The following is a 12,928-nucleotide window of genomic DNA, read 5'->3' as shown; positions in this document are numbered from 1 at the left end:
CATGGGGGGTAAAAATCCCTCACTCTTATTCTCCACAGGGCCTCAGTTCAGTGACTGGCAAATACTGCCAGCACTCCGTTAAGAAATGGTCAATCTGACGGACTCCTCAAGCTAACAGTCCACACCAGGACTGATTACTGTGATCACAACCCTTCAACTTCCATGTGCACAAGTTCATGCTCGATGACATCACACGCACCTTGTAGTTCTGGTGAGATTCAAAGTTGGAAAGTGGAGTGTTGCATGCGGTGGAGAAAGGCATGACTTTCACGCCTCTATACACAAGGCCTTTATCATAGAGCTGCTTGAAGACCCACCTAGTAAGTAAAAACACAGTTTTACAACAATGACACAACCAAAATTCTGTCTCCCCAAACTCAGACATTTATGCCAGTTTGTCTACAGTAGAGTTTCTATCAGCCAATCAAATGGAAACATCATGTCTCTCAACTGGGGACTAGCTGGTAAATTACAAGATTCGTAAGAGGCATTATGTAGACATTAAAAGTGGTAATAATCTGTCCATGGAAAGATGTTCATGACTTGATGTTGAGTGAGAAAAGCAATCCACACCATACTGTACACTGAGGTACTTAGTGGGTAAAACTACATATCCGTATTCCTGTATTTTTTAGAAATGCTGAAAGAGCAAATTTTTACCAATATGTGAACTATGGTTGGGATTTCAGAGTTTTTGCTTTTCTTAATAGTTTTCTCCTCATTATTATTTACATTTTACTATAATGGGTAGTTTTACAAAGGCAATTTAAAAAGAATAAATAGGGGCACCTGGGTAGGCGAAATTGTAGGTCTCTGAGAGTAGGTGACTTTAGGATCTTCCCATGCCGCCATCTCATCACAAATTTCTCAAGGTTTTTTTTTAGAGATTTTATTTATCTATTGGTGGGGGGGGGAACAAGCAGGGGGAAGGGCAGAGGGAGAAGCAGACTCACCACTGAGCACAGAGCCTGATTTCAGATGCTTAACTGACTGAGCCACCCAGGCACCCCTCAAATTTCCCAAGTTTAAACTCAGTCTTAAATTACATACTTTGATTCAAGGATATTCACAGAAGACTAGAGAAGGAGTATTAGATTTGATATTGTAAGACCCAGTTTGAAACCTAAGAATCATAAAATAAACTGTGATGTCAGGCAAGTCAGTCACCTGACTTCACCCAAACCCAATCCACAGGACTCTGTGAATCATGTGGGAAAATTGATATGGAAGTACTTTATATAGTCAAAAGCACCAACTCAGTCTAAATTATCTACCATTATTAATGTTATCATTATTAAAGGTATCACCTAATATCTTTTTATATTCCCTCTAAACCTATGTGCCTTATTTATGTGCCAACATGTTCCTCAGGAATAACTAACATTCTAATACTGAGAGGCTTTAAAAACCATTTTCCTCTGATTCAAGTATGGTTTTATGTAAATTAAGAAGTATTATACAGAGCTCTATTGTCCAATACAGTAGGCACTAGCCACAGGTACTCTTTTTATTAAAAAAAAAAAAATTATTTTTAAGTAATCTACATCCAACATGGGGCTCCAACTTCTAACCCTGAGCTCAAGAGTCACATGCTCCACCAACTGAGCTAGTCCGGCCCCCCAACTTAAATTTAAATGAAAAATGAGAAAACAAAACAAAACAAAACAAAAACCCCACAAAACCCTTTAACTGACATCAGGCCATTTATATTCTTTGTTTTATCTACTTAGCATGAACGATTACATGTCCTAATGCAAAGATACTAATAGTAGTTGATTACAGGTTACTGCTCAACCTGTTGGAGCCATTATATACCACAGAATACATGCATATCCTATTACCTTAGCAGAATCCAAAATTTACTGAAGTCAGAACCAAATCAGAAACAGTTGTGCACAGAGGATTTTTAGGACAGCGAAAATACACTATATGATGTTAGTATGATGGCTACATGTCATTTGTCCAAACCCACAGAACATACAACACCAAGAGTGACCTTTAATGTAAACTATGGACTTTGGGTGATGTGTCAGTGTATGTCATCAACGGTAACATATGCACCACTCTGGTAGGGATGTTGGTAGTGGAGGAGGCCGTGCATGTGTGGGGGCAGGGAATAGGGGAAATCTCTGTACTTTCCTCTCAATTTTGCTAGGAACCTAAAAGTGCTCTAAAAAAATAAAATAAATAGCTTTAAAAACAAAAAAATAAATCCATCTCAAAGCCTTTTTTTTTTTTTTTTTAAAGATTTTATCTATTTATTTGAGAGAGAGAATGAGAGAGAGAGAGCACATGAGAGGGGGTAGGGTCAGAGGGAGAAGCAGACTCCCTGCTGAGCAGGGAGCCTGATGCGGGACTCGATCCTGGGACTCCAGGATCATGACCTGAGCCAAAGGCAGTCACTTAACCAACTGAGCCACCCAGGCGCCCCATTCCAAAGACTTTAGATAAATTAACTGTGAATCTGAAAAATCTCTCCACTAAGCAATAAACAGAATATTCATTATACTTAAATTTCAAGTAAACCTACCAGACAGATTCCATGAATTGTGGATACAGAGTTTTGTAGTCATTGTCAAAGTCAATCCATCGGCCAAGTCTGGTAACAGTGGACTTTAAGAATATGAATATTAGAGTTATTAGACAATGATATTTGTTATCGCACATCAATGTGTGTCATTTCTATCGTCACCACATACAATGATTTTGGGAAAACAAAACAATGGTTCAGGTAAACCTATACTGTAAACAGCGCACTATGTAAGGTTAAGAACCAGTTCTCTTGGCATTCATCCTACATGCAGATGATGTCACTTATAAATATTAGTATTCCTTTATAAAAGTCTACCCAAATTACCATTTGGCAAATACCACAGGTATAATTGTTGCTGGCAAGAATCATCAATGGATGCTAAAATTCATAAACAAAAGTGTAAGAAATAGGATATTTGCAAAGACTCTCCCCAGAGCATACTTAATTACAAAGGAAAAACTGCAAATCAACAATGGAGAAACCTGACATATATTACCTTAGTGAACAAAATTAATGTCACAAATGAGACATATTAGCGTCACAGTCCTCCTGATATGACAGACTGAGGCCACTCCTGAGCATTCTTGTCAAAAATGCATATACAACCCAAACTTAATCATGAGAAAACATCAGACTTTGGGGGACTTTCTACAAAATAACTGGTCTGTACTCTTTAAAAGTGACAAGGTCGGGTGCCTGGCTGGCTCAGCTGGAAAAGTATGCGACTCCTGATGTTGCGGTTGTGAGCTTGAGTCCCACGTTAGGTGTAGAGATTAAATAAGTAAATAAACTAAAAAAAAAAAAGTGATAAGGTCATGAAAAACAAAGAAAGATTGAGGGAATCCTCCAGATTGAAGTAGAATAAGGAGGTCTAACAACTATATGCAATGTGTGTTCCTAGACTGGGTCCTGGATCAGAATTAGTGGAAACACTGGTTAAATTTGAAGAAGGTCTATTTCACTGCATCAGTGTTAATTTCTTGCTTTTGATAATTATGATTACTGAAGGTGTTAGAATTTGGGAAGTGAGAGAAGAGTATAGGAGAATTCTTCATAACTGTTTTTCAAATTTTTACTAAGTCTGAATTATTTCAAAATGAAAAGTTAAAAGATAAAAAATAATTTTAAGGAAAAAAAAAAGCCAAATGCATATTATATTCATTAGATTTTTCCTTCTGGCAACCAGGCAAGAAAGTTTGACGGAATCAAGTTAGGTTTAAAAAAAAAAAAATTATTTATTTATATATATTTTTAAAGATTTTATTTATTTATTTGAGAGTAAGAGAGACAGCGAGAGAAAGAGCACAAGCAGGGGGAGAGGGAGAAGCAGGCTCCCTGCTGAGCAGGGAGCCAGATGTGGGGATTGATCCCAGGACCCTGGGATCATGACCTGAGCCGAAGGCAGACGCCTAATGACTGAGCCACCCAGGTGCGCCCAATAGAATTTATTTTTATTTTTTTATTTTATTTTATTTTTTTAAGATTTTATTTATTTGACAGAGAGAGACACAGCGAGAGAGGGAACACAAGCAGGGGGAGTGGGAGAGGGAGAAGCAAAGCAGGCTTCCCGCGGAGCAGGGAGCCCGATGCGGGGCATGATCCCAGGACCCTGGGACCATGACCTGAGCCAAAGGCAGATGCTTAACAACTGGGCCACCCAGGCGTCCCAAGATTTTATTTTTAATAAAAAAATTTAAAAATTAAAAAGTTACGAGAGAATTGAGGACCTTTCATTTTCAGGTTAAGGAAATCAGATTTTATTTACCAATGAAGAGAAACTACTCAAAATTGTGAGCAAGGAAGACCACAATGAGCAGTCTTGTGGGAGAGAGAACCTGGTAGGAAAGTGCAAAGAATGGGAGCATGAGCCCAATCAGAAGATGGTTACAGAAATTCAGGGAGGGGGGTGGAGGGCCAGGGACAGGTTGTAGGAATGCAGTGACTTGACAAAGAGACACTGAATAAGAAAGACCTGTAGGATTTGGCATTTGATTGGACCGTGAGGATACTGTGTGAAGCCTGGAAGACAGATACTATCGGCAGAATAGGGAACTCTGAATAACAGCAAGTTTGAGAAGTCGAAGTGGTAAGAGAGTGAGATGGAAAAACAGAAGTCAGACATGTTTTTAAGATACATAGACACACTAGCTGGACAGCCAGGGACGAGAAGGGGCTCTCTGCTCCTCTGTCCATCAGAACAAGAGACAAAGGAGCTCTGCCAGCCCTTCACAGGACTTACGAACAGATGCAGGTAGGATGCGAGTCAAATTAATACAACACTGAGGTCAAATCTGAAAATTTTTTTTTTAAAGATTTTATTTATTTATTTGAGAGAGAGAGAGAGAGAGAGAGCACAAGCAGGCAGAGTGGCATGCAGATGGAGAGGGAGAAACAGGCTCTCCGATGAGCAGGGAGCCGGATGTGGGGCTCGATTCCAAGACCCCAGGATCATGACCTGAGCCGAAGGCAGCCGCTTAATGGACTGAGCCACCCAGGCGCCCCAAATCTGAATTGTTTTTAACACCAGAATTTTTTTACTGCAACATTCGAGTTTATCTTTTTGCTAGCACAGCCTGATTCTTCTCATACACAGTGAGTGGGGAGGAGATTAAGTACTGAAGACCAGTCAGGCACACAGAAACCAGAAAAAGAGAGGGCGCGGTTTGAGCTAACGGCTCAGTAGGGTTGTAGGTGAAAGCCACACACTTCTTTAAAGAGGACGGTCAGCCCTCTTATGTCACAACCTCACACAGACAGCCGTACTTTTGGATGCATCTCACCAAAAGTACAAAAGGAGTGTACACCTTTTCAAGCCCCACTCAAGAGTTAAAGGTTCCGCTCATCCCACTGAGAACGGCCCAGCGCACCTTCCACTCCGTGGAGTACCTCATCACGACGGCCCGGCATTGACTGTTGTAGCCCTCAACCCCCATGCGGGCCACATCCTCTGGTCCTCTGACTCCCAGCGCCTTATCAACTTCGTATTCCTGAAAATGTGCGGCAAGACTGTTAACAGCCCTGCCCTCCGAGGTAAACGCAATTCAGCAACTCTATAAAATGACACAGACTTCAAAAAATTGGATCTCAAAAATCTACAGAGAAGATGAACTATACATGACATTATAGAAACAAAGTACACTGAAGGAAAAACTCACGTTAACATACTATATGATGAAATCCAATGCTTAATAAAAAATCAGAACCTTATAAAGCTGGTGACTCAAACATACCACAGGTAAGCCATGACAATCCCATCCAAATCTTCTGTCAACATGAAACCCACTCTGGTGAGCATATCTGGTAACTATATCTTTAATTGTCCCTGCAAGGATGTGTCCATAGTGAGGCAGTCCAGTTGCAAAAGGAGGCCCGTCATAGAACGTAAATCTAACAGAGGCAATAAAAAGGTGTTAAGTGACTTTAAAACAGCAGTAATTTAGGGTAACATTTTTCTACAGATAGCTCCTATCACAGTAGAGTCTCCAGGGAGAAGAAAAGCAGCAAGACCAGAAAATTCACAGACATAAATGGTTATTTACTGGAGGTCCTGCCTTCAGAAAAGCTAGTTACGGTGCAGTTGGAATGACCTCCATCAGACTATCCACACTTAGTTAGTTCCATGACATAAGGCAAGTTATTTATCCTGATCCTGAGTTACCTCATCAGTAAAACAGGAACAAACACCTCATAGTGTTTGAACACAGGACACATACGATGAAAACAGTACAGAAAGGACTGGCTTTTAAGTGAATGGTGACTAGAGGCAGGAAGTACTCCAAAAGGAAGCTAAGACTAGTTTAGTGTTTAAATAAGGGTGGTAAGAATGACAAAAATAGAAGAGAAGACGGTGATACATAAATTCTATCCAGACTTCTTAAAGAAACAGAATCTACCTTAATATTTAAAAACTCATTCATTCAACATGTACCGACTGTTGAAAGTACCCACTATGCAGAGAGGTAGGAGACTCTGGGAACACAATGAAGCTTCTGCCTTCATGGAACTCAGTCTAAGAAATGACTATTCTTAAGGACTCTGCCATTACCAAAGAAATTCACATACCTTGGCTTATGTTTTGATTGCTTTAAGCATTCCTGAAAACAGTTAAATTCAGACCAGAACTGCAAGATTTTCTCTTCTTCAGCAGGAAAATTGATGTTTTCTGGAACTTGCTGAACCATTTTGTTGCTGCAAGAGAAAATCAAATTTATTATTCTTAACAGAGAAGTCTAGGATTGACAGAGTGGCATACAATAAATAAGTGTACGTATTACTATGCATGACACTACACAATACTTTAAAAAACATTACAGTTTTGAATTATAGTTCATATACCATAAAGTTCACCCTTTAAAGTGTACAATTCAGTGGTTTTTAGTATCTTCTCAAGTTTGTGCAACCATGAGCACACTCTAATTCCAGAACATCTTCATCCCCGCTTTGCCCTGCCCGCTCCAAAAATCTGTCAACATTAGCAGTCCTTCTCCACTCCCTTCTTCCCGAGCCCCCTCGCAACCATTAATCTGCTTTCTGCTCTATGAGTTTTCTTACTCACGGCATTTCATATAAATGGAATCATGTGTCTGGCTTCTTAGAATTATGTTTTCAAAGTTCATCCATGTTGTAACATGTCTTCATACTTCATTACTTTTTATGGCTGAGTATTTCATTGTATGGATATGCCAAAGTTTATCCATTCGTTAGTTCACGGACATTAGGAATGTTTCTACTTTTTGGCTATATGAATAATCCTGCTACGAATATTCACATGTAAGTTTTTGTGTGGACATATGTATTCAGTTCTCTTGGGTCTGCATCCAGGAGTAGAATTGCTGGATCATATGGTAACTGTGTTCAACTTTTGAGAAACTACCAAAAATGTTTTCTAAAGCTGCTGCCTCATTTTACATTCTCCCAGCAGTGAATAAATATTTCCATTTTTCTACATCCTCACTCCTGACTGTCCATTTCTGGATTATAGGAAATCCTAGTGGGCATGAAGTGGTATCTCATTATGATTTTGATTTGTACTTCCTTAATGATTAGTGATGTTAACCACATTTTCATGTGCTTATTGGCAACATTTATATCTCTTGGAGAAATTACCATTCATCCTTTGTCCAATGTATGAACTGGATTGTCTTTTAATTGTTGAGTTGTAAGAATTCTTCATATATTCTAGACACAAGTCCCTTATCAGTTACAAAATTTGCAAAAATTTTCTCCCATTCTGTGGGTTGTCATTTTAAAAAAAATATATATTTTATTTATTTATTTGAGAGAAAGAGAAAGAGTGCAAGCAGTGGGAGGAGCAGAGAAAGAAGGAGAAGCAGACTCCCTGCTGAGCAAGGAGCCTGATGTAGGGCTCGATTCCAAAACCCAAAAATCCCAAAAATCATGACCCAAGCTGAAGGCAGGTGCTTCACGGACTGAGCCACCCAGGCACCCCCTGTGGGTTGTCTTTATTTTCTTCACCTTACTTACTAAAACACCAATACTTTTAATTTTAGTGAAGTCCGTTTATCTACTTTTTGTTTTGTTACTTGAGCTTTTGGTGTCATATTTAAGAAACCACTACCTAAAACAAAATTGTGAAGGTTTAGCTCTTAATTTTAGGTTGTTGATCTATTTTAAGTTATTTTTGTATATTCTGTGAAGTAGGAATACACAGTACTTTTTTAATATTTTATTTGAGAGAGAGCAAGAGAGAGAGAGGAGGGAGGGAGAAGCAGACTCCCCGCTGATTGAGGAGCCTGATGTGGGAATCAGTCCCAGGACCCTGAGATCACAACTGAGCTAAAGACAGATGCTTAACTGACTGAGCTACCAGGTGCCCCAGTACTTTTTGATCATTGTAAAAGTTGTTCCCAAATCACATTCTTCACTTTTTTCTTAACTATAATACAACACTTAGTAGTTGTAGACAATATACTTTTAAGAGGAGACAAGAAAATCTTGGAAATTTATGTAAGGATACCAAAAATTCATTAATAACCTGAAAAAAGTACATCTCAAAGTAGGTAAGAATTCTTACCTACACTTACAGGATAGAAAGCACTTCTGTTGAGATAACCTCACTTCTTTGAGGAAAACAGGTAAAACCTAAAAAAATTTAAAGCTAAAAAGATGAGACTCCTACATTCAAATAATTCCTAGCTCATTCCAATTTTCCATTTTATCCCTTTTATTGCTTATTCATGATATTTGTATCGGACAAGCTGTATACATCCTGGGTTTAGTCCCTAGTGAAAGAAGTCTTAAAGTGGCTTTTTTAAGAGTTTTGCTAAGGGAGCCTGGGTGGCTCAGTTGGTTAAGCGACTGCCTTCAGCTCAGGTCATGATCCTGGGGTCCCAGGATTGAGTCCCGCGTCAGGCTCCCTGCTCAGCAGGGAGTCTGCTTCTCCCTCTAACCTTCCTCCATCTCATGCTCTCTCTCTACCATTCTCTCTCTCTCTCAATAAATAAATAAAAATCTTTAAATAAAAAAAAGAGTTTTGCTAATAACCCCTGCAGAAACACCTGATCAATCTGGGGCTTAACTATCTAGTGAGCATCCTCCAACCCATTCCTCCTCAAAGCTTATATATTCTTACTTAATAATTCTAGTAAGGTTGGTGACCAGGTTTCCAAGCCAACATCAGATTAAAAGGGGACAAGAGGGGCGCCTGGGTGGCTCAGTTGTTAAGCGTCTGCCTTCAGCTCAGGTCATGATCCCAGGGTCCTGGGATCAAGCCCCACGTTGGGCTCCTTGCTCAGTGGGGAGCCTGCTTCTACCTCTCCCTCTGTGGCTCCCGTTTGTGCGCGCGCGCTCTCTCTCTCTCTCTGTCAAATAAATAAGTAAAATCTTTAAAAAAAAAAAAAAACAAACCTCAAGAACGCTAACAGTACAGGTAACTGACTCTAGGAGCAAAGAGACCTACATACCTCAGCCAATTCTGAAAGCATCAAAACCTAGGCACGGTAATTGACCCATGCCATCCAAAAAACAAATTTTTTAAAAATACATATTTTTAAACTAAAAAAAAAATTCTTTTTTAAGCCAGCAGTGTGTCTCCTTTTCTTTCATTTATTTTTGAGATGTGAGGCTGTCTTTGGGTTTTATATATACGGAAAAAAATAAGAGAAGAACAGGTGGGCCATTTAATGAATCCAAGCATCCATTTCTGACTAGGTATGTCATTAAATGGTATTAAACAGAATAGCACTGAATGGCATTTTGGATCTTTGGATCTTGTTACAATGTCTGGCCTTTCATGGATGGTAAGGGTGTGAGTTTGCCCTTAATGATTTATTAGGGGTCCTGCTGGTTCAGTGAGCACCTTATTAGAGGCCAACTGAAACTGAAGGGGCTACATCTGAAAATTAACAGATCTTTGGATATCAACACATTTCTTTCTGTCATTTCTAATGCTCCTTGAGGCCAGGTCTAGAATTGCCAGCATCTATGGGAGCTGACAACAGTAGACTTGCTAGGCCCACCTTGGACTGGAGTCAGAACCTGCATTTTAACAAGATCCCAGGGGATTAGCATGCACATCAAAGTTTTTAAGTTACTACTCTTGAACTGTTCTAATCATTATTCAGGAATATCTATCTGAAAAATTTTTATTTTTATTTTTATTTTTTGAGAAAATGAGACTTAAGCTTTTGGTGAAAATGGCTCACAAGTTTTATAAAACTTTCTAGGGAGCTTCTATTCCCCAGAGATTAAGAATCAGTGTATTATTATGCCAAACAGATTCAACCTAAAGGCACAGGAGGAGCCATGTACCAGTGACCGGGCTATGGCGGCTGCTGAGGAGAAACAGCCCCCATGCATAAATCACAGGATTGCTCTGGCCCTTCATATCCACTGGAGAGCTGTACCTGCAAACAGCATCCAGTAACCACAGGGCATGGGGTGTGCGGAGTAGGAGGAGGAGGGAGATTAATCACCAGGCCGTGCTAAGGGAAGCAATTACCTTTTCCTCCCTCTTAGTATAAAAGCAAGTCACAGTTCTAACGATTTACACTATGTGTATTACCATTTTTAAGAGACTTAAAACATACATATGTAAGTAAAATCTATGTTTAAATAATTTTGTATTTAAATTTAGAAGGCTAGCCACCAAACTTAACTATGCCTACCATGGTGGGCGGGGGAGGGGCATGAAAGAACAAATCTTTATTACTTCATATCACTTTTTGGGAGAAGCAGGCCCCCTGCCGAGCAGGAAGCCCGATGCGGGGTTCGATCCCAGGACCCCGGGATCACGACCTGAGCCGAAGGCAGACGCCCAACGACTGAGCCACCCAGGCGCCCCTTCATACCACTTTTTGGATATGTATTAACTTTATCACAAAAACTTAAGGAGAAAAATAAATACTGTATATCCGACATACCACCTTCCTAAGGAGAAGCCCTGAAAGTATTTGTGTATTAAAAAAACAAACATTCAATGACTCATCTCTCCCAACAATATTCTGTACAGACTTTTCAATAGGGCACTCAAGGTCACCATGATCTTACCCCAAATTACTACTTTTCCTCCTGACCGTTACTCTTACAAAACTCAAGCACCAGGGGCCCCTGGGTGGCTCAGTCGTTAAGCATCTGCCTTCGGCTCAGGTCATGATCCCAGGGTCCTGGGACTGAGTCCCGCATCGGGCTCTCTGCTCTGCAGGAAGCCTGCTTCTCCCTCTCCCACTCCCCCTGCTTGTGTTCCTCTCTCGCTGTGTCTCTCTGTCAAATAAATTAATAAAATCTTAAAAAACATAACAAAACACTCAACCACCAGGTACATCATACTAAGAAACAAAACCACTTTCCTGATCTACTGCTTTCCTGCATCTGGACCTCTCCCCACATACTCTAGCACTACCTAGCTTAAATAAAGCACTCTCCTCCCTGAAGCTTTCATTATCAATCCCCTTTTTCAGAACTAATACCCCCTCCCTGAGTCTGTTCCTCTCCCACACCTTGTGGTTTACTTCACACATTCTCCAATTCAACTGTAAATCCATTGCCTGCAGAAGCATTCTTACTGTCTGTCCTCCAGTGTGTGCTGACACACGGTGAAGGCTCAGAAACATAGTCTGAAGGAATCCCTTGGCCAGCATCCTTAGTTTCCATCAGCAAAACTCCTCCCACCTGCCTTTTCAATCTATCCCATCCCATGGGATCCTCCAGGCACAAGACAAAGGTTAAGAGGTTGGCTTTGGAATTTTCCTTTTTTAAGATTTTTTAATTTTATTTTATTTATTTGACATAGAGACAGAGAGAGACGGAACACAAGCAGGGGGAGTGGGAGAGGGAGAAGCAGGCTTCCAGCTGAGCAGGGAGCCCGATGCGGGGCTCGATCCCAGGACCCTGGGATCATGACGTGAGCCGAAGGCAGACACTCAATGACTGAGACACCCAGGCGCCTTTTTTTTTTTTAAGATTTATTTATTTGAGAGAGACAGAGTGCGTGTGGGGTGAAGGTCAGAAGGAGAGGGAAATGGAGACAGTCTCAAGCGACTCCACCTAAGCCCAGAGCCTGACCTGCCACTTGATCTCACGACCCTGAGATCATGACCTGGATTGAAATCAAGAGTCTGACACTCAACCGACTGAGCCACCCAGGCGCCCCTACTGATACTTACGTTTTAAAAGTTCATGATACTACTAGAAATTCCCTAAGTCAATTACTTTGCTTCCAGTTTCATCCTGATCTTTCTGCAAAACCTGAATGCTATAAATAAGCCCCACCTTTTAATAAAAAAACCCCTTCTTCTCTTCTGGACTCATTCCCAACACCCTTTCACTCAAGAGGCAAACCAAAAACTCGTAAGGCTGGCGGCTGTCATCTCCCACCTGCTTCGGGCACACCCTAAAGCGGCAGTGACTGCCACAAGGCCCCCTCTCCTGAAGCAACACACACACTTCCACATCCTGCCCCACTTACTAGGGCCCTCCAGACTCACCCTCTCCTCCGTGCCTTACTCAGCCTCAAGGCGCCGAGCCCAGGGCAGCTCCTGACAAGACTTCTCTTTCTCCCCGCTACACACCCCACAGGAAAACGGTCCTCCTGCTCCGGGCTGCCGGCGCAGGCACCAGGCCCACTGCGTACTCGGCCGGGGTGCTGTGCTTACTCCGCTCCAAACCCCGGCACTTGGCAACAAACCCTCCTTCCCGTGGGCTAGCCCCAGCTTTGTTCGAGGGAATGCCCCCACCTTCAAGTCGTTTCCCCGCCTTCCGAACTCCTCCAGCAAACTACCACACCAACCCGCAATCACCCAATGGGGCCAGCAGGCAGAGCGGGGGTACCTGGGGCGACCCCGCGGGCAGGACGGGGGGCAGGGCGACCTGCGGCGCCCGTGCGGGCTGAGGGGGAGCTCCCTGGGGAGACCCTGCGGACAGGGCGGGGGGAGGGGG

General features: G+C 41.6%; 1 protein-coding gene and 1 non-coding gene across 6 annotated transcripts in view; both read right to left on the bottom strand.

Annotated features, from left to right (window-relative positions):
- IARS1 (isoleucyl-tRNA synthetase 1) overlaps positions 1-12,928 on the bottom strand; it is a 61,064-nt gene that overhangs the window by 47,976 nt on the left and 160 nt on the right. For 2 of the 5 annotated variants that reach the window (XM_025891727.2, XM_025891729.2), the window contains exons 2-6: positions 6,596-6,721; positions 5,764-5,920; positions 5,401-5,520; positions 2,531-2,613; positions 200-317 (exon numbers count right to left, since the gene is read on the bottom strand). In XM_025891727.2, the coding sequence (XP_025747512.1) occupies positions 200-317; positions 2,531-2,613; positions 5,401-5,520; positions 5,764-5,920; positions 6,596-6,714 (597 nt within the window). In that variant the 5' untranslated portion in view covers positions 6,715-6,721. Of the gene's footprint in view, positions 1-199; positions 318-2,530; positions 2,614-5,400; positions 5,521-5,763; positions 5,921-6,595; positions 6,722-12,477; positions 12,724-12,820; positions 12,836-12,928 lie in introns of those variants that run through there. The other 3 variants (XM_025891728.2, XM_073878253.1, XM_073878254.1) reach the window with 3 other exon arrangements.
- On the bottom strand, positions 10,296-10,427 carry LOC112838941 (small nucleolar RNA SNORA84). The gene has a single exon (XR_003212097.1). It is a non-coding gene; the product is annotated as a small nucleolar RNA SNORA84 (small nucleolar RNA).

Source organism: Callorhinus ursinus, unplaced genomic scaffold (genome assembly GCF_003265705.2).
Source record: "Callorhinus ursinus isolate GAN/ISIS: 27379988/994484 unplaced genomic scaffold, GSC_fseal_2.0 scaffold28, whole genome shotgun sequence".
NCBI lineage: Eukaryota > Metazoa > Chordata > Mammalia > Carnivora > Otariidae > Callorhinus > Callorhinus ursinus.
This window is presented reverse-complemented; position numbering and strand designations above follow the sequence as displayed.